This window comes from Hippocampus bargibanti, linkage group LG06 (assembly GCF_051943395.1).
Source record: "Hippocampus bargibanti isolate YZ-2025 linkage group LG06, ASM5194339v1, whole genome shotgun sequence".
In the NCBI taxonomy this organism is placed as follows: domain Eukaryota; kingdom Metazoa; phylum Chordata; class Actinopteri; order Syngnathiformes; family Syngnathidae; genus Hippocampus; species Hippocampus bargibanti.
The window spans coordinates 20,076,643-20,101,537 of NC_142739.1; the positions used below are offsets into that span (position 1 = coordinate 20,076,643).

A 24,895-nucleotide genomic window follows, 5' to 3' on the forward strand; every position below is an offset into this window, starting at 1 on the left:
TGCGAAAAAAACACTGAAATGTCTACGTACATATCTGCTTCGACTTTCTTGTCAAGAAATAAAACTCAAAGACAGTGTAATGCCACCATCTAGTGGCCATACAGAGAAACGCAGCTAATAACGTATATGAAAAATCGAAGTAATTGAACATTTACACACCTTACTCGACGAATAAATATGCATAAAAACATAAACAATTGTTGAAAGATCATTTGATTATTATTGTATTTACTTTCTTCTATTTACTTCATTAGTTCAGTGCTGAGTTAAAGGATAACCGACGTCACTTTTTTGTCTTTTAACTGACACCAGAAACCGTTTTATAGAATCTAAAATACCCAAAACACGCAGTATATTTTAGTCAAATTCAAAACACCAATAAAATGACTTAAAGTGTCCAAAATCTGCAAAAGATTGAGCTGCGAATTGGGCATTTTCAGAAAGTCCCGCCCCCAGTCTTGCATTGCTAGTGAATCAAAACAATGGCTTCAGATTCGGAGAATATGCTTTCTTGTTACACATCCAGTGATGAATATGATTCAAATAGTTCTGAAGGGGAAAGCATACGTTTGCAATCGATTAAAGAATTTATTTGTGCCATTTTGAGGAAACATTGGGAGAAAATCTCTCACCCAAAAAAAGAGGCACAAAATGGCGCCCTCCTGTGGCCACCTCCGTTTCCACAGGCTGATAAATTCCTTATATGGCGCTTGGACGTCCTCTTCTGGCGGCTTTTGGGTGCAACATGAGGTCCCCAGACCCAACAACTACAGCAAAATACATTGACGTGATGGAAGGACCGCTACAATGCGTCTTTTTTTACGGTAAAGGGCGGTCCTTTAGTGACATCACGTACGGACTCGTCACCAACTCAAAAACAAGACTTCCTGAATATTCAGCGCGAGTCTAAAAACATAAAATATAGCTACGCGGTAGAATCTTTGTAAAATACGCTCAGTAGAAGTCATTTGAAGCCATTTTACGAATTATGGACACAACTTGTCCGCAGACGTCGTTTGTCCTTTAAGTAATAAGGTGCTAAAAAGCGGACTAATTGGTCAACCTATTCACACCAAAACTTTTCAAATGAAAGCTTGGTGGATAATTACTAAGCCAATAGAATATATATAAGAGGAACAAAACTGATTATATGTTCGTATATGGTATTGTAGAAAAAATACTTAGCCCGTTTCCTGATTTTTGTAGCATATTTATCTGTCACATATTTCAATTCATGAAACTCATTTAAAATTCTAACAGAGACAGGCTAGTTTCTAAATACTTTCACACAGTCATTCACATCGCTGATGATATTTTTTACTATTTTACAAATCCTATTTCACAGTCCTGTAAACTCTTACCGGAGACTTTGGGCTTGTCGGACGATGAGGACGGCCTGGCGTGGTCCTTGTTGCTGAAGGACATAAAGAGATGCTGGCAGAACTCTTGCGGCAGCTCACTCTCCAGGAAGGTTTGCATGAACACTTTGAAGCCCTCAAAGTCAATATCCTGGATTGACAGACACACACGCACACACCCACACAAGCACCACATGATGAAAAATGACTGTCTTTGAAACGTGATCAATTCCCATTTCTGCAGCCTGCGGTGTTTGATGTCAGTAAAGCAATTGTCAATGAAAAAAAGAAGAAAGTAACACTCACTTGACTCAGGATTTCCTGTTTCTGTCAAAGATAGATAGGATACAGATGAAAATTGGATTGTGGTTTATGATCAACAGTAGCTTTCAAAAGTAAGTCATGATGGTGGCGACAGAATGAATTCTGAAGTGTACAAAACCATTTTGTCTGGCTATTAAAAAAATATGCATGCAAATTGATTCTGGGAAGCTTCATTACACTACGACAATTACCCAAAACAAATCAATGGGTCACAGGCTCGATGCAGTTATTATATAGTGACAAAATGGCCACCCCCAGAAATGGATGAAAATGGGGACAAAAAATAGATTGCAAAAAATAATATTTAGGGGATTTAATTTTATTTTAAGTTATCAATAGCTGCAAATGAGTTAAGTTATTTACTGTTAGCCCAGTAAAAAATAGTTCTGGTGTCTCTCATTGGCAGTGAATGTGTTTTTGTCATGATCTGGTTGGCGACCAACGGGGGGCGCTGTCGGCCCCGCCTGCACCTGCACAGGTGCTGGTCGTCCCGATCAGATTGGCGACCAGCGGGTAGCGACGTCAGCCCTGCCGGCAGCCTCGCAGGTGCTGGTCGTTATAATCAATGACACTTAAAAGGACACCGGGCACGATCATCCGGTGCCGATTCATTGTTTGTTTGCTGCTTGTTTGCTGCATGCATTGTGTACGTGTTTGTTTAACCTTGGCGGACTTTTACTTTTGGTCTTCTTTTGCTACTTTGTATTTTTTCCATTCAGATCATTTTGATGTTTTACATTTTGTTCCTGCTGACTTTATTTTAATACAATTTGTCAAACAACCTCCTGCTCCCTCCTGCCTGCTTTTTGGGATCCGAACCCGCCATCACCACCTTGCAAAACCGTGACAGAATGAATCGGCCAACCATCGGATCCCGCAGGTACATCGGACCCGTCTCATTTCCACCCTGTGCCTGGCAATGCTACGTCCACGTTAGCGCAAGCATCGTCGCGTTTGAATTGCGTCACTCGACGAGCCGCAACGTACACGTAAACGTCCGGCCGAGACCTCCTTCCAGGTGGCCGTCCAGGGTGACACTGGGTGACTGGCATTGCACGCCCACGTCCAGCCACGCTGTCGTCGTGCATGACGAATTGAGTCTCATCCACGACGAGCCGTGCAACGTCCGCGTCAACGTCAGTCCGAGACCCCACTCACCGCTGGATCCCGGAGCGGCTCTGGACTGGTCTCGTTCCCCCGGAGCCGGGCAGTGCACGCCCACGTCGGCGTCCGGCCGAGACCTGTTCCCATACGGCCGTACGGGGTGCCATTCTTTGCCTGGCAGTTCGACGTCCACGCAGAGCCATGCGCCGTCGCGTGAACGTGCGAGAGGGATCGCACTCACGCCCACGACGATCGGTGCCGCGTCTTCGTCCACCCCAGGCCGAGTCCCGTTCCCATCAGGCCGCCGCCCGTCGTATGCTGGAGAGGCAGCGGTTGCCCTCTCCACCGACCGTTCCCTGGCGAGTGGACCTTTTGGGAGACTGTTGGGACTTCTGGAAGCAGCCCCTTGAAGGGGGGGGTACTGTCATGATCTGGTTGGCGAGCAACGGGGGGCGCTGTCGGCCCCGCCTGCACCTGCACAGGTGCTGGTCGTCCCGATCAGATTGGCGACCAGCGGGTAGCGACGTCAGCCCTGCCGGCAGCCTCGCAGGTGCTGGTCGTTATAATCAATGACACTTAAAAGGACACCGGGCACGATCATCCGGTGCCGATTCATTGTTTGTTTGCTGCTTGTTTGCTGCATGCATCGTGTACGTGTTTGTTTAACCTTGGCGGACTTTTACACTTGGTTTTCTTTTGCTACTTTGTATTTTTTCCATTCAGATCATTTTGATGTTTTACATTTTGTTCCTGCTGACTTTATTTTAATACAATTTGTCAAACAACCTCCTGCTCCCTCCTGCCTGTTTTTTGGGATCCGCACCCGCCATCACCACTTCGCAAACCGTGACAGTTTTGCGTTGTCTGTTATCATTAAGCTAACACCCCGAAAGAAATGGCTGGATTATTAACTCATTCGCCGCCATTCCCGAATTTATTCAAAAATTAAAGTGTTGCGTGGACCACCATTCCCGAATTTGTTTGGGTTTCGGATTTTCTCGCGGTTGTGCCGATAAAGCCCTGGTCAGACCTCTGGCAATGTTTTTTCCCTTCCACGAGTGAGTAGGATTTCCCCTTTTTTTATGTTAGAGCTTTGTGACAGCTTCAGCTGTTGTTAAAGCGCGATATACAGTAAAGTCTCGTTATATCGATATCGGTTATATTGATAGTACTGCATATGACAATACTATTTTCATTTCCCGGCAAATTTCTAGTCTTTTATGTGTAATTAGTTCCATTTAGTACGATACCGGGTTATTACGATAATCCGGTTACTACGGTGCCCTTTTCATCTCCCACCAGCCATTTTGCTCTGCTTATATCGATACAAAAGCAGTTAAAGGTGAATCGGTTTCAATACAGTACCACCATTAGCGATATCTGTATCGGTCACACCGTTGGTCACGTGACCAGCTTTCGTGTCTTGCACAGTGTAGCAGAGCTGCAATAGCATCTGAAACATACTGTAGTCTTCTTATACAGTATACAATTGTTCAACATCAATTTCAACCATGGGGAAACGTGAGAATTGTGACCTCGGAACAAAGTACAAGGCAATAGTGGCTGTCGAGGAGAATCCAACAAGAAGCAAATCCTCCATTGCGAAAGAGTTTAACGTGCCGCAGAATACTTTATCAACCTAAGTAATGTAAACGTTGCAGTTTTTGTTTTCCAGACATGGTTTTAAACAGCTTCTTTCCCCAAGCCATTAACTCTTTGAACTCTTCAACAGTAGCCAAAATGGAACTGTATAGTGCCACTTAGCAGTTTTTTGACGACGATACTAGTGCAGCGTGTTCTACCGGAAACAAATTCCTTGTGTGTTCTACATACTTGGCAATAAAGATGATTCTGATTCTGATTGTGTTATATTCAGATATCTTTATTGCTTGCAATAATCACTGTTTTTCATACAGTATGTACATGCTGGCGTTCGTGGTTTCTCTCGTGGGTACAACAATGTCGAGTGCTACTCAGAGTCACGATTGCAAGAGTGCGTTATTAAAATAATAAATGACGTTTTTATTTAATGCATAAGTTTATTTTTCACTTCACTATAGTACAAAAGCATGCTAGATACGCAATCCATGAACTGAAGGAGAAAATTACATGCCATATCAAATATCCCCCATTTATTGCCCCCTTTTAATGCAGTTCGGCGCAGGATCGGATATATCGATAGTCCGGTTATATCGATATTTTTTCTGACTCCCGAGAATATCGATATAACGAGACTTTACTGGAAATCAATATGTATGTAAGTAGAAGTGAAGGTTGAGTAAGTCGATGAAAATACCATGAAATAAAAGCTGGAATTTTGATATTTTATTTGGGATTTTTCTCTTTTTTGGTGAACAACAAAAACAAAACGAACCAGAACACATGCATTGAGACACAGTGGCAAGACTGCTATGGAAAAGCTTCAAAGGGTCGTCACACGTTATGTCAGCAAATCTCATGTCATTGAATGTGTATTGTTACTCATTCATTGCCATACGTGCAAAAATCCAAAAAAATAGTTAATTCCTAAATAATATGGGTCTGGAGTTATCTGAGCTTGAAATGGGGGCGGCTGTACAAAATACAATGCAATACAATACATATTGGTTTATATAGCGCTTTAACAATAGCTAAAGCTGGAACACAGTGCGAACATGGGTAAAAGGCAAATTCTGCCCCCTCGTGAAAGGGGAAAAACATTGCCAGAGATCTGACGAGCACTTTATCACATACCGCAAGGAAAACCAAAACCCTGACAAATTCGGGAATGGCGATCTACATCATATTTTCAATTCCCAAATAAATTCGGAATTGATTGTAGTTAAATGGCTTTTTTCAATTTTAAATAGGTTATATTTTAAATAAATAATACCCGACATTGAGACTACGTATGTTACAGAACATGCATAAAAATGTATGTTGGATTGCTGAATGATGAATCGCACAAACCTCCTCTGGATTGTATCTGGCCAGCACGCCATCGGCATGAAACTCCTGAAGCACGTCTGTCAGCTTCTTGGTCGAGTCTGGGAAACAGATCAAAGATGCACAAATCCAATTCAGTGTGTGCGTGTGTGTGTGTGTGTCTGTGTGTGTGCGTGTGTCTGTGCGTGTGTACAGGCTGAAATCAACAACCCATGTAAAATGTTCATTGTGATACGCTTGTCATGATTTCTGAATGCCATGGCAACACGATCCATAATGGAGGACTTTTTGTGTGAGAGAGTATGTGTGTGTGCGCGTGGGTGTGCGCGTATGTGCGTATGTGTGTGTGTGTGTGTGTGTGTGTGTGTGTGTGTGTGTGTGTGTGTGTGTGTGTGTGTGTGTGTGTGTGTGTGTGTGTGTGTGTGTGTGTGTGTGTGTGTGTATGTGTCTGTGTGTTCACGTGTCGCATTCTGCAAATCTTATTAAAATGATTGTAACGCAGCGCCGCAACCACTTTCGGCACATAAAGTCATTGTTGGGAAGCATTAGCGCGCGTTATGAATGTGCACACTTGACAAGCACAAAATATTTGACAACCTACTGCCGCTGATGAAGTCAAAGGATACAAATCTGTTGGCTATGCCAACTTGCTTTAGTGTTATTGAACTAAATCTGATTTTTCAGGGCCAGCGGTTATGACAGTGGACAGCTTTTCATGCTAGCAGGTGACAGGGTGCATGAAAGGTGATCATTTGATACACATGCTGCCCTAAAAGTTACAAAAATATATTAACACCTTACAGAGGCAACCTTGGGTGTGTTCAACGCAAAATATGGCATGCATGTTTGTCATAAGATGACACTCGAAAATAAAATAGGGACCTGTGGTGTGAATAATTCCTGATTGAAGAACTTCTTAGTTAGCTACTTTTGTTTTCATGGCTTTGCTTTGACTACCCCTCGAAAATGTGCTTTTGTTTTTTTTCGTGCTGAATCGCTAATAGGTTGGCTCGTGTATCTAATGTATATTAGTAAAACTGTCTGGGTCGGGAACCTATGGCTCGCGAGCCATATATGACTGTTTTGATGATTGCATCGGACTCGCAGATAAAGCAAGATACATATTAAATTAGATATCAAGTAGACAGGATGAACTTAATACAAAGATACATATTCTCGCTTTTTTGCTGTTCACTTCCTGTTTGGCGGAAAGTGCAATTTTGATTGGATGATACTGACCTACGGTGGCCATTTATGTTCAACGAGCAATTTTGATTGGATGGTAGTCGATGTCGAAACAGGTAAATGCCCCTTTTTAAATAAGCCCAACTAGTGAAAAAGGTGACGAGTATCGTACACTTCAGGTTGAATCCAATGAAAAAAATACCATCGCTAAAACAGTCAAATGTCAGTGGCACTTTGACAAGCCCCATGCTAACGTTAGCATCAATATACTTCTGCGAGATGCAGCAGAAAGTGTGGAAGCTAATGAGCCGTGTGCAGGATAGCTAGCAGTAACTTTGCATATGGACACGGCAAGTTGACTTTCCTTCCGATTGTTTGGCTGGATTGTTTCCAATCATGTGAAAAGTGAGTACTATCACAAAGTTATTTAAAATAATACATTCTGACATGTTGTTCAAAAGTGGCTGCGCGTGCATGCGTGTTTGTGTGCGCTCGTGTGTATGAGTGTGTGTGTGTGTGTGTGTGTGTGTGTGTGTGTGTGTGTGTGTGTGTGTGTGTGCGTGTGTGTGTGTGTGTGTGTGTGTGTGTGTGTGTGTGTGTGTGTGTGTGTGTGTGTGTGTGTGTTTGTTGTGATGTCACGAGAGGCTGGGTCCTGGAGGGGAAATATAGTCCGATCGTGGTGGCACCAGACTTCAGCAAGGACTTCATTGTTCAAGCTGATGCATCTGAAGTTGGTCTGGGGGCCGTACTCTTACAAGTACATGGAGGAGAGGAACATCCCATCCTTTACCGCAGCAGAAATCTGTTACCCAGAGAAAAGAACTATTCCACAGTGGAAAAGTAGTGTCTTGCCATTACATGGGCTTTGGAGTCATTGCGCTTCTATCTCCTGGGAAGACGTTTCACGGTGGTCTCTGATCATGCTCCTCTACAATGGATGGCCAGAAACAGGGACACCAACAGCAGAGTAACCAGGTGGTTTTTAAGTCTGCAGGCCTTTAACTTTTCTGCGGTCCACAGGGCCGGCAAGCGCCAAGGCAATGCGGATGCCCTCTACCGAAGGGAGGCCTTCCTTGCCGGTTTCGCATCCTTCTCCCCGCCGAGGACATCGGTCTCACGGGGGGATGTGTGATGTCACGAGAGGATGGGTCCTGGAGTGGTAATATATTCCCCTAAAATGGCTCCAGTTTTGGCCCCATCTGGTAGAGGGCAGCAATCCAAACCCCACTCATCACGGCTTGATTGGCACGCAAGGCAGAGAAACTGATTGCTGCATGGAACTCGTCGCCAGCTGGGACCATAGCACGGAACACCGAATTTGGAACCTTGCTAACGGTGGCTAGGCTACCTAGGAAGGACATCAAGAGGGGTGAGGCCTAGAAACACATGGAAAAGAACTCTGTCTTCAGTTTCACCTCAGAAGAGACTTTATTATGATTTAAGAATTGGAAGGGATGCTATTCTTGCCTTTTTTGCTTGTGAATTCTCCCTGAAACCCTTGATGAAAATCTTTGTTTGCATTCAAACCTGTCGCCCATTGCACTCCTTGTCTTGCCCCGCTGAGAGCCAGCCTCTCATGACATCACAGTGTGCGTGCGTGCGTGTGCGTGGATCTCACTGAAAAACATTTCTAAATATTTTACTTCTATGGCTCTCTTCGTCAAAAAGGTTCCCGGTCGATTGTTTGGAACACTTTGCCCACTGAAAAGCATTGACAATATGAGTAAAGTTTGTTTGGAAGGACACATGGGCAGCGAGAGGCACCCTGCCAGGCTCTCCCTCATATTTTCCACACGATGTCTTGCCGCACGTCAACATTTTGGAGGGGATCGTAAACTGCGGGCACGACGGCGTGGTGAGAGCGGCATGATGGATCACTGGCGGCGCCCGCATTAAACGCTTCAACGTCTCCATTTCGATGCCAAAATCATCAGCAACGCGACGCATGTCATTACAAGAGGAAATTGGAAAAAGGGAATACATAACAGGAGCGGCGTTGAAGTTGAATTGTGCTACACTTGTCGTCGTTTATAGCTGTTATAAATTGATGTTTAAATGCAAACAGAAGCGTTTCCTGGGGAAAAAGAAATCTTACAAAATGTGCTTATGTGTGACGTCAAATGGAGCTCGGCGATATCAAAAAGTCAGTTTTGGTATTAATTTGGGAATATGTGCATGAGGGTTTTTTTTTCATGACTCCTGTTACAATAGACTGACTCACTTACTAAAACGTAATGTGCCAGCTGTTCTTGGGTGTGTCAAATTGATTGTTGCAATTGGCTCGGCCATTGTGCAGAAAACGCTCCTGTGACATAACGACAGTGAGAGCCAAACAGATGTCGTATTGCTTATTAAAATGTTGGTTTTATTCTATGCTACGTCAGCAGCAAACAATTTTTCTATCTATCAATCGGAGTCAAGACCTTATGGCTGATGTTGGACTCATCTGCTGGCTAGCTTGGTGTAGCTAGCTAACTTGTTCTAGCTAGCTAGTTTGGTCTAGCTAGCTAGCTTGGTTTAGCTAGCTAGCTTGGTCTAGCTAGCTTGGACTAAATATCTAGGACTAGATAGCTAGTTTGTGCTCTGCTTTTCACAACAAGCTTGTTTTCTCTGCTTTTTAGTGTGTTTCGATAAAGCTAACTAATGGTCGACTAAAAATGGAAAAAGGATTGGATTTTTTTTCTCTGATGAAAGAAGAAAAATAATTTTTTAGTCTTGTCACACACAATATTAAATCCATCCTGAAAGATTGGTTAAAATAGTCAAAAATTGCCAGCGTCAGGAAATATGCTTTGAAAGCAGTGTTGGCCAAAAGAGTGAGTTTTTTTAAATTGAAACATTCTTTTAAATTAGCGAATGTATTTTTCATGTATATTTTCTAAATTTTCTATAAAGATGTATTTGAACGCAACAGATAACCCCTCTATAATAATTTGAGCTAATGGGAAGCATGAAGAAAGGGCAAGCAAATAGTTTTTTTTAATCGTACAAATGTCAATTAATTGCACTCATAAATATACAGTGATACCTTGGCTTACGAACTCAATTGTTTCCCAGAAACAGTGTGTAAGGCGAAAAGTGTGTATCCCAAAAATTAATTTCCCATAGGAAACCATTAAAATGAGAATAATCAGTTCCCAGTTCCCCATAAAACATAATTTTCTACTTTCTAATTTTCTAAGCCTTAAAACTTCACAAAATATACCTTATTTTATGTTAGAATAAATGTGCTACCTCTGCATCTCTGCTTTTTGCAGATGATGTGGTACTGTTGGGGCCTTCAAGTGGAGCTCTCCAATTCTCTCTCGAGCGTTTCGCAGCCGAATGTGAAGCGGCTGGGATGAGAATCAGCACCTCCAAATCTGAGACAATGTTTCTCAGTCAGAAAAGGGTGGAGTGCCCTCTCCGGGTCGGGGAGGAGATTTTGCCTCAAGTGGAGGAGTTTAAGTATCTGGGAGTCTTGTTCACGAATGAGGGTGTGAGGGAGCGAAGGTCGACAAGGGGATCGGTGCGAAGTCTGCTATGATGCGGACTTTGTACCGATCTATCGTGGTGAAGAAGGACCTGAGCCAAAAATCAATCTACCAGTCGATCTACATCCCAACCCTCAGATATGGTCACGAGCTATGGGTTGTGTCCGAAAGAACGAGATGCCGGATGCAAGTGGACGAAATGAGCTTTCTCCGTCGGGTGTCCGGGCTCTCCCTTAGAGATAAGGTGAGAAGCTCGGTCATCCGGGAGGAGCTCAAAGTCGAGCCGCTTCTCCTCCACATAGAGAGGAGCCAGATGAGGTGGCTCGGGCATCTGATTAGGATGCCCCCAGGACGCCTCCCTGGTGAGGTGTTCCGAGCATGCCCCACTGGCAGGAGACGCTGGGGACGACCCAGGACACACTGGAGAGACTATGTCTACCAGCTGGCCTGGGAACGCCTCGGGATCCGCCAGGACGACCTAGAAGAAGTGGCTGGGGAGAAGGAAGTCTGGGCTTCCCTACTGAAGCTGCTGCTCCCGCGACCCGACCCCGGATAAGCGGCAGAAGATAGATAGATGGATGGATGGATGGATGGATGGATAAATGTGCTATGGTATTATCATTAAATATGGTCGTTGATGGAATGGAGTGGCCGGTTTCATCAGCATTAAACACTTGATGAGGAACGTAGCCTTCTTCTTACACCATCTTGAGGAATGATCCCTTGTAGGTGCTTTCTCTGCGATAATTTTACCTTGTTCCTCATGAATTGTGTTCTGTTTTCCTGGGTTGATAGCTTTTTGCATCAAGTGTACAGATGGCTTGTGCGGGTTATTTGTGGAGCCTGCTTGATGGGAATGTTAACCTTGCAGTCTACACCCTGCCTTTGAACCAACAGTTGAAACAAGTCACAACAAGTTTTCTAACACTGTTTTCTAACCATTTTGTCACTCTGTCGTCTGCCTGTCTCTTTAATGTTTAAACCGCGTCCCCTCACTGCTGCGTTCTTGACCAATCACGTGGCTTTAACCGACGACTGGGGGCGGGGAATAGAGGACCAAAACAAGCCGGCTGCTATTTTCTTGGGAGAACGGGCTTGTTCGCGAATGACACATCACTCATTGTGGCAGCTCCGTGTGTATCCCGAAAAATAGTTTGTATGCCAAGGTAAAATTTTCATAAATTTAACATTCATAAACCGAAAAGTTCGTAAGCCAAGGGGTTCATAAACTGAGGTATCACTACACAGAATGATAGAAAATTGTTAAGAACAATAGACTTGATACTCACACTGGGTATATTCTTGCAAGAGGGCAAATTCTGCGGGGGTCAGTGTGACCCAAGCTTCCTGACCGCTCATCGTGGTCCTCAGGCCTCACAGAGCAGCATTTTTGACAAACTTACTCCAAACCAATTACTGTAGTGGTTTTAATGTGGGCTGTTTAGACGAAGGCAAGAAGGTAAGAGGAGAAGAATATTGTTACAAAAATATGTCACATTAAAAAAAAAGTTAAACATTTAGTGTGGCCCACTTATTGGTCACAGTACAAGAAATCTACATTAAATGTACATGATATGGAAACTTTAAATCAAAACAAGAGACTTCTCATCTGTTATATTACAGACATCAAAACCATTTCCTGTCAATGAGTGAAAATGGGATTTTTTTCCAAGTGCATTGTTTTTTTTTTCTTGTGAGATTCAAAGCAACAAAGGAGCCACCCAATTTCCTGCTACACCATCAAATTGGTGTAAGTGGCATTGATGTATCTATTTTATCAAAGTCAGACGCCATAATTTGCCCCAAATGGGTTTTTCAAACCAAAATGGCTGACTGTTTTATTTCATGCATTACTCTGTGAAACTATTGTGTGTTTGGCTGTAATCGACATAACCACCTGAATTTGTGTTGACCAGTGAAGCTGGTATGGGGAAGGGGAAAGGCAGGGGGGTGTAGACTATTGTTCTAACTTTTTTCATGAGATGCTACTGAGCAAGTTAATTTAATTTAATGGAGGACCCAGCTAGCAGAGTTGAATATTAGAGATATGTGACTTTTGGTGTAGCATCCGAGCTTAATGCAACAAGTGCAAGCGTCATTATTATTATTATTATTATTTTTAGCATTCTGGGCTGTGTCCGCTGGCATCATCAGACTGAGCTGTTGCTATGATGATGGCGCTAGCAGCCCCCGAGTATCTTAATGAGACCACCGTTTACACTGCTCGCATCGAATCACTTGCTGCAGTTGTTGTGAGCCCAAATGATGTGCAACCCATTCGGGACAAACAACTAACCTCATCTCCACATCGTTACGTGAATGTCTCAGTTGTGCGCAGCTTAAATGACTGCAAGTAGTTGCCACATATGCATGAAAACAATTATTAAAATATCACACACAAACATACATACGCATGCATTGTGTTTTCCCAATATCTTAGACTGTCTTATCATTCCGAGGCATGCTTCATAAGCGGCATCCTCACGTGTGTGCTCACGCTTCAGTGCGTCGTCTCCATCAGGAGACAGAGGGTGCCTTCCCACACACAGGGAAAATAAAGAAATAAAAAAACATACACACGTTCATGCACATTGCAACACTCATACTTCAATAAGACGATAAGATGAGGTCAACATGACAACGCTCACCTGCTACAGAGTCAAGGGAGCAGATCACATTCACAGATGAGTCCAAAAGATGCACTGGTCGCCCCAGATAGAGTCTAAAGACGAGGCGGTGTGATTGCGCTTGTCATTTAGAGTGTGGAGAAGAGGAGGCGGCAGTGATCCAATGGGGGATCCAGTAGGTGATGAGACTAGAGTCTTTCTATTGTAATTAGATGTTGATTGTGGAGAAGAAAAGGCGGTGTCGATTCAGTCGGGGATCCAATTGAACAGTCTAGATTTTGTTTTGAATTAGAAGCTGCAATAGTGATCCAGTGGATGCTGGTGAGAGGTTGCAGTCATCCAGTTGTGGATCCAGTGGTTGATCCGGTGCAGAATACAAGGACGGGATCCAGCGTATTTTGAATTAAACATCACATGTGGATCATACCAGGTGGGGGGGTCCAGTAGTACCTCGACTAACATCTCTGAGTTGTTTTTCCCTCATTCAAAGAAGTGATCCAGTCAGTAATCCAGTCCATGATCCATTCAACTATGCAGCGTTTGAGCCAGTGGAGCATTCAGTGGATGCTGGGACTCAAGCGTCTATGTTGTGATTTGGTTTCAAGCGTGGAAAAGGCACTACTGATCCAGTGGAGGATCCATTGAATGATCCAGCAGATGATCTTGTTGGGATCCACTGAGTGTTGAGGCACCAGTGTTTATTGACACGACAAATCAATGTCACGTGTGGTGAAGACACAGCTATGATTGACGAGAGGATGAATCAGATGCCATGGCTATTTAATTTTTAATTAGAAGTCCAGTGTGAAAAAGAATTGGAGCATCCTCAGAGGTGATCTAGTGGAAGATTCCAATAGATTTTTCAAAGGGTGCTGTTGAAGCTGAGGACTGTGTCCATTGTCGTGAAATTTTGACTATGGCAAATGCAGTGTTGGTCTAATTAATGATCCAGTGAGGTTCCGTGCTTGATTAGAATGTTTCAGTCATTGGTCAGGTGGATGGTCTGAGGCCAATCCAGTTAAGGATCCATTGGATGGTCCAATGGATACTGACAATCTGGTTTGGATTTCGACTTATAGATCTTGAGCATGGTTGAGAGACGGAGATGATCCAGCAGCATCAACTTGGAGCCGAGACATGATTCTAAAGCCGAACAGGAAGTTGTGTGTGAAGAGGAAGGGATGGAGATCTGGTGAAGGTTTCACGGGATGATCCAATGAGCAAGAGTCAAGTCTGTCTGAATTCAATGTCGAGTATGAAGATACAGGCAGTGGAGATCCAGAGAAAGACCAAGTCGTCTAGTCTGCAAATGATCCAGAGAGTTCTCAGGCAAGTGTGTATATTTCAGATTGGAAATGTTGCGTGTGAAGAAGGAGGAATAAAACTCCGGTGAACAAAAGTATTTTTGAAAGAAATGATATGAGGTGGCAATCCCAGGGTCGATCTCCGAGGTGCTCCATTGGATGCAGATGTATTTCTGAATTAGATGCAGAGAAAGAGGATCCAGTGCTGCTGTTTGTTTTCCCCCAGTCAAGGACATGTAAGAGAGAGAAAGAGAGAGAGACAGCGAGAGACTTATTCACTTATCCCGCCCCCTCCCATCTGTTTCTCTCTCCTGTTAGCATGAACGCAGCATTCAATGCGACAGTGCATAGCGCGCCATCCGTTGGGGAAACATCTCCAAGGAGTAGCCAGTCGATGATCCACACTCAGGTGTGATTTTAATCTAGCACCTCAATAAATCCAACTGCATAGTGGTACCCGGTTTTTGATCACAATGTGTTCCTACAGAAAACTGGATTGGATCATGTATTCTAACACACTACTTGAATGGAACCTACGCTAATGGAAAGTGTATATGGTACCTAGTCCTTCAATGGGGATTTATCTGACTTAATCTACCACCTAAAACCGCCACAAGTACACGTCAATATTTTACAAAAACATAATATAACATATACTGTATATTGTAAATCCACTTTTTAGTGGGGGGTTCTTAAAAATGTTACTGTTTGAACAAAGACAAATAGACTTCTACTACTACGTTAACAAAAAAATAATCTATAGATATTTTTTGTACAGGATAAAGAACACGTTTCTGAATATAGTTCCATAATCTGTCTCGAGGTGTTGCGCCACCATTTATATCTAAATATCTGCCCCCCCCCCAAAAAAAAAAAAACAAAACAAAACAAAAACAACAATAGATACTATTTGTATGTCAATGGTAATTTGCAATATTTTTTGGGCATTTACCGTATTTTCCGAAGTATAAGGCGCATGTATGAACCCTGATTTTTTTCAAATGATGACCCTGCGCCTTATACGCAGGAGTGCTTTATATGTGAAGCCATATTGAGCCGCAAAAGGTGTCTCAACTACTGTCAGCAGCCACCGACTCCATTTCCCCCCTGTAGAACAAGTAGTGCATTCTCCCAGGTGTAGCTCCTTATAATGTGGTGTGGCTTATATTTGGAAACTTTTTATATTTATAGATTATATTTGGAAAAAACTTTTTCATTCATTGGAGGGGCGTCTTATAGTCCAGTGCGAATTATATATGGAAAAACGTTTGAAATACACCATTTATTGGAGGTGCGCCTTACAGTCTGATGCGTCTTAATACACCGGAAAATAGGGTAATATAAACGTGTCATTTTATAGTCTTAGCGAGTTGTTGTTTCACTCTGGATACCCTAGTGAAAAATTTCCGGCTCCGCCCAAGGACTGCAGAGACCACTACACCACATAGTCAAATGGGAACGGCTCATTTAATGCACCCTCATCTGATTCGCTGGAAAGCAAGTAGTCGCCATGGCAACCTTTAAGTGCACATCAACCCGCTGCAGTTGATTCACAATGCTGCTTCATTGTTGTTTTTTTCTCCAAGTAGACGAACAAGCTTTGGAAGTAGTGTTTATATTGTAAGGCCGGAGGTGTAACTGGATCTCCATGGAACCTCTGGAAACATAATGCGTTCACTTTATTTGTACTCCACTTGTGAGGCTAAAAATAGCTGCGCCGTTTGCCTGTCTGTATGGGCTTCATTATGTAAGCTCCAAAAAGTTTACCCACGGCGAGGTTTTCTTTCCTGAGGCCATGCCGGAGCAGTCTCCTCACAAGCAGAAGCATGGCTGATGATGCCAATGCATATAAGTTAATATGCCTCTATCAAATGCTACACTTCATTACGAACACCAAACATTCTGCCCGGTAACATGAGTGAAGTCATACAATGTTCACAAGGCATTGGTACAATCGAATGAAACGAAAAATAAGCAAAGTGGTGAAAATTAAAGTAGTTGAAATGAAATAATTGTCCAAGTAATGTCATCACAGCGCACAAAAAATTAGATGAAACAATACATCAAAATTTAAAATGTAAACATTGTCTTAGTAGTGTAAAGTAAAAAATTTGAAAACTAAAATATATATATGAAATAAAATTTAAAACAATCCACTCTTAATAATTAATTTAATTACAGTAATTACATTATTTACATTAATTAATTTAATTACAGTAATTACATTAATTGATTTAATTACAAATAAAAATACATCAAATATAAAATGATAAACATGAATAGGTTACATACGGTAAACAAATCTTCAACAAAACTTAAATCAGGCAGTACGTTCAATACAAGCAACAGAGAAAACACACAAAAAAGTGTCACTTTAAGCTTTTTTTTCTTGTGTTTTCTGTTCCTTTTCTTTTCTAACCTGATCTAATGAGCAACGACGGATGTTATTGATTGTGGTGACATTTTGTCAAGGGTGAAGCGGCAGGCCTCGGGCGTCCATTTTACGGCGCTCCCAACCAAGTGCCATCAATATGTCTGCCATGATCTCATTTTATTACTTGTGATTATTTAACAGAAAATTGGGTTTGAATCGATCGATAGAATGACTAGTCGATTGCCGCTGAGGGTTTAATGTCAAGATCTATACAGGGCACCTTGAAAGTGCTTTGTTGGTATTTTTTTTAAATAGTAATGGCATGTTATCCAAAGGTGAAGCGTTGTCAATTCTTTCTGGATACACTGATTCATAGCGCTTCACTTTTTCACATGTTGTTGTGAATTTGAAGGAAAAGAATACAATGCATGACTTAGCCACTGGGGGAGCAGTACAAACCAGTTATGCAGACAGAAACAGAGAAGAGTTTCACAGCTGTGGTGTCTCAGTAGTATTTGATCATATTAGTTCTTTGTTGAGGATAAAGAAGACATGCCCGTGTTTATTATGTTATGAAAGCATATTCAGGTACACATGCCTTCATGAAAATACAGACCCACTGTGCCATCTGTTCAGGTGCTCATGCATGATGAATAAGATAATATCAGATCCGTGATAATTCACAGCTGCTTGTAGCATCTGCTTTTTTTGCTTTCAACCCCCCACCCCCACCCCATCCCCTTTCAAATTGCTGCTGTGGACTGCAAATTCCCCCATTGTGGGACGAATAAAGTTTTTTTGATTCTGATTCTGATTCTGACACTGCAATAAAAAGAAAGGAATAAAGGCTTCAAATCCTACGTTTAAAACAAAATGATTTTGGAGAATACTAATCTAGTTTCAAAGCCCAATTTTCAAACCCTTGTCCTGTCTTGAAACCCTAACTTTCAAAACCCAACATTTCATTAAAACTTACTTTTAAACCATATATTTTCTTGAAATATGAGTGTAAAGTCAAATACAGTATACTTTGCAATCCTACTTTCAAAATCTAAACTTGTCTTGAAAACCTGCTTCAAAACACTAACACTCATTCACTGCCAGACACGTGCAAAAAATGTGTCCACTCCAGCGCCAGGGTTTTTGTCATTGTCACTCGAATTGCAGAACCCACAGAATAATAACAGAGTTTTAGGACGACATAAACATTCAATGCAACGTAAGAAACCTTAGACTCTCTTCTTTCATCAGAAAACAATTACAGTAAAGTCTCGTTACATCGATATCGGATATATCGATAGTCCCGGTTATATCGATATTTTTTCGGACTCCCTTGAATATCGATATAACGAGACTTTACTGTATTTCCAACAAGTTATTTCCGAAATTATTTGGGTCTGGGGTTATTTGAGCTTCAAATGAGGGCGGCTGTACAAAATACAATACAATACATATTGGTTGATATAGCGCTTTAACAACAGCTGAAGCTGGAACAAAGCGCTGTTATGGGAAAAAAGGAAATGCTGCCCCCTTGTGGAAGGGAAAACATTGCCAGATCTGGCCAACAATTTATCGGCATCCACGGCAGAAAAAAAAAACAAAGCCGAACTAATTTGTTAATGGTGCTCTACGTCATATTTTCAATTTCCGATTCAATTTGTGAATGGCAGTGAATGAGTGAATTGAAACCTTACTTTCAAATCCTAACCATGGCTTTAAACCCTACTTCTGAGAAACTGAAGCCCTTGGGCACTCCATTGGTGAGACCATAACTTGTACCTTCATCCAGTCTTGAAACATCCATGTTAGAACCATATACATAATCAATAAAGTGGAGTAATCTATAACATTTGGTCAAGAAACAGCAACAGTAATTTAAGTATTGTATCGCTTTATTTGTCAGATACACTAAAATATACTTAGCTCTATCAGATACTACCAGGGAAGGAAACAGTACCATCTGGTGTGCAACATTTTACTCCACCACTAATTGTCATATAGAGTTACCTCTACTTATGAATATCTCTTCATATAAAATGTTCTAGTTAAAAAACGTCACAACAGGAAAATATTCTCTTTTGTTACGAAATAAATTTAAATACATGAAAGGTAAAAATACAGTATGGCCCGATATTTGCAGCTCTGGGTTGACTTGAACGCAACATATTTCAAGCTCACGGGTGGGCAAACGTTTTGACTCGCGGGCCACAATGGGTTCTAAAATTTGACAGAGGGGGCGGGCCAGGAGCATTTGGAGGGAGTGTGTGGGCCGGATATACTAAACCTAAAGCATTAAATGCAGTGTGTGCAAACCTCATAGCACAGTAGGAACACTACAACCCAATTTATTAACTGTCTTTCAAATGTGAAAATAGCCCTTATCGGTTAATAAATTTGTCCAGAGGAATATGCAAGATATGGCATTTACATACTATTGCGCAGATACTGGCAGGAGGAAATTAAAATAGACTAAAATAACATTTGCACTGTGATTTATCAAGATTACGTCTGTTTTTAATAAGTTTCAATCGAAGGTGCAAAGATAAAGAAATCAACATTAATTATAAAATGGAATCACTTTCAACATTCTAAACATATTATTACACAACGAAATACTCAAGCTCAATAATATCTACGTGTGTTAAACTCCGCAAAATCATGGATGGATTGTCCTGACCGCGCGCTCGACAAACTCGCCACGGACGCCCTCGCCTTCACGCACAAACAGTACACGTGTCGTTGCCAAGCACACAGACACATAGGCTGTATTATAGGACACCCGACGTCTCCGGACAAGTTGTGTCCATAATTTGTAAAATGGCTTCAAATGACTTCTATTGAGCGTAATTTACAAAGATTCTACCACATATAGCTATATTTTACGCTTTAAGACTCGCGCTGAATATTCCGCAATTCTTGTTTTTGAGTTGGTGACGAGTCCTGACGTCACGTCACGGAAGGAACGGCCCTGACCGAGAAAGGACACACTGTAGCAGGACTTTCATCACGTCAATGCATTTTGCGGGACTTTGTTTGGTCTGAAAACTTGGTGTTGATCCGTGTTGATGGCGAAATTAGAAGGAAAACACATAAATAACGCGATGGTGAATTCTTGTGTGTTGTGACAAAATTTTTGAGCCCATTTCCACAAGGAGCTTTATCGGCATCTTCTGCCTTTTTTGGGTGCGACATTTCCCCCCCAATACCTCAAAATGGCACTTGCTGTAACCTCTACTGTTACTCCTTATAATGTGATGTGCCTTATATTTGGAAAATGTCGTTCTTTAATCGATTGCAAACATGTATGCTTTCCACTTCTGAACTATTTGAATCATATTCATAAGTGGATGAGTAACAAGAAAGCAGATTCTGCGAATCTGAAGCCATTGTTTTGATTCTCGAGCAAGGCAATACGTCTTGGCGTGACACCACGAACAAAGGGACGGGACCTTCTGAAACTGGCCACTTCCGGTTTCAAATTGAAGTAGTTTTTAGACACTTTAAGTCGTTTTTACTGGTGTTTTGCATTTGACTAAAAATATCATACTGCGTGTTTTGGGTATTTTAGATGCTATACAATATTTTTCTGATGTCAGTTAGAAAATAAAAAAAGTGATGTCGGTTGTCCTTTAAGTCTATGGAAAAAAAATCTAAAATGGTTTTTCATAGGCAAGTTGCTTTGACAGTGTCTGCACTTTTGGAAGCCTTTGCGCACCACCGCATATAGCTATATTTTACATTTGAAGACTCGCGCTGAATATTCCGGAAGTCTTGTTTTTGAGTTGGTGACGAGTCCACACCCTACGTCACTGAAGGAATGCCCCTGACCGAAAAAGGACACATTGTAGCAGTCCTTCCATCACGTCAATGCATTTTGCTGTACGTGTTTGGTCTGAAAACTTAGTGTGGCATCAAAAAGAGGCAGAAGAGGGCAACAAAGCTCCGTGTAAGGAATTAATCAGCCTGTGGAAACGGGCTGATTAATTCCTTACACGGAGCTTTGTCGCCATTTTCTGCCTCTTTTTTGGTGCTACACCCCCCTGCCACACCCCCGATTGCCTCAAAATGGCACGGAATAAATTCTTTAATCGATTGCAAACATGTATGCTTTCCTCTTCAGAACTATTTGAATCATATTCATAACTGGATGAGTAACAAGAAAGCATATTCTCTGAAGACATTGTTTTGATTCTCCAGCAAGGCAAGACGTCTTGGGTTGACACCACGACCAAGGGGGCGGGACCTTCTGAAACTGACCACTTCCGGGTTCATTTTTTTGCAGATTTTTATTGGTGTTTTGCATTTGACTAAAAATATCATACTCCGTGTTTTGGGTATTTTAGATGCTATAAAACTGATGTCAGTAAACAAAAAAGTGGTGTCGGTTGTCCTTTAAATATCCTACCTGCAGTTGAAATTTGCATACTCGGCACAACAGCCAACCAGGTGCCTGCTTCTTTCTTCCGGACTTTCCCATGCGTTATAAAGTCGTGCATTTGCATATTATTTTCCAAAGTCGATGCACAGAATCTCAGCCACAGAAGATTTTAAAGAAGCTAACAGAATACAAAACTTAAACGTACATTATACCATGACTGTAAAGTGTCCTTGAGAGTTTTGAAAGGCGCTTAGTAGCTTGTAGCAGACAACGCAACGCAAATATTGCATTGCTGACAAACGACAACTGGAGCAAACTCTTCAACAAGGGATATTTACCGTAAATTAAGCAAGGGAGTATGTGTGGTAGTTACACCCTTAATTAAAAAAAACATTTATGCTTTGCAACAATGATTTTTTTTTTTTTGCGATTAGTCGTCTTATTGTGTTTCAAGTTGTGAAAAATGGGGCAGGCAATTTATGGCCGGGCAGGCAACTTTAGCGAGTTGCCTGCCTTGGTGTCCATTAACTTTGTGTCATGAATTTCAGACACTTTTTTTTACTATAATTTTGACAAGTTCGGTGGGCCGGATTTAAAAAAACCTAACGGGTCGTATGTAGCCCGCAGGCTGTAGTTTGCCCATCTATGTTCTTAGCTGCTCCGCCATTGTTCCTGTGGTTTTACATACGTAAATGTAAATCACCCAGAAAAAAACTGCTCACCAGTCAGGCGATCGCTGACGAGGTTGTTTGCCTTCGACATTTTCAAAGGGTTGTTAAAAGCCGACAAAAGCAAACATTCTTGGATCAGTTTTTTTTACAAAACATCAGACAAAAATTAGTTGACCAAAAGGCCAAAACATGGCGAGGAATTTAAATGAATTTGACAATAATTTTTATTCTCGAATATACTCGTAATTTTTTACAATGTGCACAACTCTCATTTACTGCACATTATTCTAATGGTGTATTTGTTATACATTTGGATGCATTTTTATCCATGACAAACATGCATGTTTGAATTTTCGGTGGGGTGGGAGGTTCTTTAAACAAATTAGGGCATTTACATGGAAATGCCTTTGTACTTACAAAATGTTCAAGTTAAGAATTTTTTTCCAGAACCAATCACTTTCATAAGTAGAGGCACCACTGTACTACAAAATCGGCAATGCAGTATTCTGATCTTCAACCACATTTGCTCCACATCCATCCATCTATTAATCCTGCTATGCATCATAAAAAAAGCGGTTAAGTTAACAAAGTCACAGTGACAAACCCTCATTATTTTTTGTTTAAGAGATGAAAATGCAAAAGATTAAAAAAAGATCCTTCAGTGTATGGAGTGACCTTAAGAGTATGGAGTGATCACCAAGATCCACGGTCTTCAGTTCCTGAATCTCAGAGAGACTTCATCTTGAAGCAGAGCAGTTGTGAGAAACTCTGCAGAGCCCAGTAAAGCACACTGAGGGACACCAAGGCCTGTGAAACACACGGACGGCGGATACACCCCGAGTTATGTCGGCAGTGTTGTAGTATTACACAGTCAAGAAGACAGAGGGAGACAAAGACTTGCATAACACACAATACTGGAGGGGATTATTTTTTACAGTATTGCATTCATAAATACTACATTTTCAACGGTTCTATTTTCCACATTTTTACAAGTCAATTTCAACAATTTAAAACCGCTACTTGAAAAAGTCTGTCTTCAAGCCCATTATTTAAATCCTAACCCATGCGTGAAACTCACATTTGAGGCCCAATGAAAGACTTGAAACCCTCTTTTGAAACCCTAATGGAAAACATGCTAAATGGAAATTATGTACCGAAGATACACATTTTTTTTTTTTTAAATCCTTTAAAATATATGTTAAACGTTTGTGACACTGGAATTTTTTTCTTAACATATTTGTGAGTATATGTGAACATACCCATTCATACATTAGAAAGGAGCTGCGAGTACTTTCGAAAGTACTTCAGAGTACTCTTGAATATATTGAACTCATTCGCTATAATTCTCACATTTATTTGGGAATTGAAAAATGTGACGTGGAGCGCAATTCCTGAATTTATTCGGGTTTTGGTTTTTCTTGCGGGTGGGTAAAGCGCTGGTCAGACCTCTGGCAATGTTTTCCCTTCCGAGAGGGGGCAGTATTTGTCTTTTGTCCATGTAAGCGCTTTGTTATAGCTTCAGCTGTTGTTAAAGCGCTACATAAATCAATATATATTGTATTTTGTATAGCTTCCCCCTTCCTCAGATAACTCCAGACCCATATTAATTAGGAATTAACAGTTTTTTCTGATGAAATAATAATAATAATAATAATAATAATAATAATAATAATAATAATAATAATAACAATACATTTCATTTACAAGCGCCTTTCAAAACTCTCAAAGACACTTTACAGTCACAGGATAGAAAGAAGATATTCTAAGGTTTCATATACTGAATTGATGTAGTCCTAAAACTCAATATTCTGTGGGTCCTGCAATTCTGTGGGTCCTGAGTGAAAATGACAAAAACCCTGGCACTGCAGTGGACACATTTTTGCACATCATCTGGCGCTCAATGAGTTAAATACATTGTAAGTACTCACTAGAGCAGGGGTCGGGAACCTATGGCTCGCGAGCCGTATATGCCGCTTTTGATGATTGCATATGGCTCGCCGATAAAACTAAATACATATTCTCGCTTTTTCGCTGTTCATTTCCTGTTGGGGCTGTATTTGGCGGAAAGAGCAATTTTGATTGGATGATACTGGCCATCATGTTGAAACAGGTAAACGGCCCTTTAAAATATGCCCGATGAGTAAATAAAATGACGATTACACTACAGCTTGAAAGCACTGGAGGATTCGCCTCTGCGGAGAGAAATGGTTCTGATTCTAATTTGCAATGAAACAACACCATCGATGAAACAGTCCCCATGCTAACGTTAGCATCAATATACTTCTGCGACAGACAGCACAAAGCAAGTGTGGAAGCTAATGAGCCGTGTGCAGGCTAGCGAGCAGTAACGTCGCCTATGGACCCGGCAAGTTGACTTTCATTCCGATCATCGTTTGGCTGGATTTTTACCAATCATGAGAAACGGAAAACCATTCACGTTAACGGTGAGTACTATCACAAAGTTATTTGAAATAATACATTCTGACATTTTGTTGAAAAGTGGCCGCGCGTGCGTGCGTGTTTGTGTGCGTGTATGGTTGCGCGCGTGTGTGACTGTTTATGCGCATGCGCGTAAGGCTCTCACTGAAGAGCATTTCTAAATATTTTACTTTTATTGCTCTTAGTCAAAAAGGTTCCCGACACCTGCACTAGAGCATTGAAATGTTTTTGCTTGTGAAAACATTTTTACTCTCCATTAGCAGTTCCAAGCTTTTGCAATATTTGACTTTGAATGACCAAATTCCACATCCTAATCCAATTGTAAAATTGCAAACCCTGCCTTGAAAACCTACTCAGAAAGCCTAGCCATGTTTTGAAACCTCAACCCTGGCTAAATGCCCTATTTTTTAAACCTCAGCCTTAAACTTATTAGGTTTTATTTACAACGCTTCATACTTACCATTAAACTGTCATTTTATTCTTATATGAAAAAATTGGACTGTTTTAACGTCGTCTGTTTTTGCAATGAAACAACATCAAAGCTTGTCAATAAAAGTTTGATGTCTCTCCCCCCCAAGAGTTGCCTCTTAATATTTTGACATCATGTAGAATACGCTAAATCCTAATTATCATTGTAAACATGGACGATGCAAAAAAAAAAAAAATCATTTTACTGAATTCACCACAATGGCAGACATCTGCTTTTGCTTTTGAACTCTCCATATAAAACACT

General features: G+C 41.4%; 2 protein-coding genes across 4 annotated transcripts in view; both read right to left on the reverse strand.

Annotated features, from left to right (window-relative positions):
- Positions 1–14,515, reverse strand: part of dgkb (diacylglycerol kinase, beta) — an 82,477-nt gene extending 67,962 nt beyond the window's left edge. For both annotated transcript variants that reach the window (XM_088998708.1, XM_088998706.1), the window contains exons 1-5: positions 13,018–14,515; positions 11,659–11,806; positions 5,736–5,812; positions 1,665–1,685; positions 1,362–1,509 (exon numbers count right to left, since the gene is read on the reverse strand). In XM_088998708.1, coding sequence (XP_088854834.1) covers positions 1,362–1,509; positions 1,665–1,685; positions 5,736–5,812; positions 11,659–11,728 — 316 coding nt within the window. In that variant the 5' untranslated portion in view covers positions 11,729–11,806; positions 13,018–14,515. The remainder of the gene's footprint in view (positions 1–1,361; positions 1,510–1,664; positions 1,686–5,735; positions 5,813–11,658; positions 11,807–13,017) is intronic.
- Positions 14,516–21,480: 6,965 nt separating this feature from the next.
- agmo (alkylglycerol monooxygenase) overlaps positions 21,481–24,895 on the reverse strand; it is a 65,520-nt gene continuing 62,105 nt past the window's right edge. For both annotated transcript variants that reach the window (XM_088999248.1, XM_088999247.1), the window contains one exon: positions 21,481–22,530. In XM_088999248.1, coding sequence (XP_088855374.1) covers positions 22,436–22,530 — 95 coding nt within the window. In that variant the 3' untranslated portion in view covers positions 21,481–22,435. The remainder of the gene's footprint in view (positions 22,531–24,895) is intronic.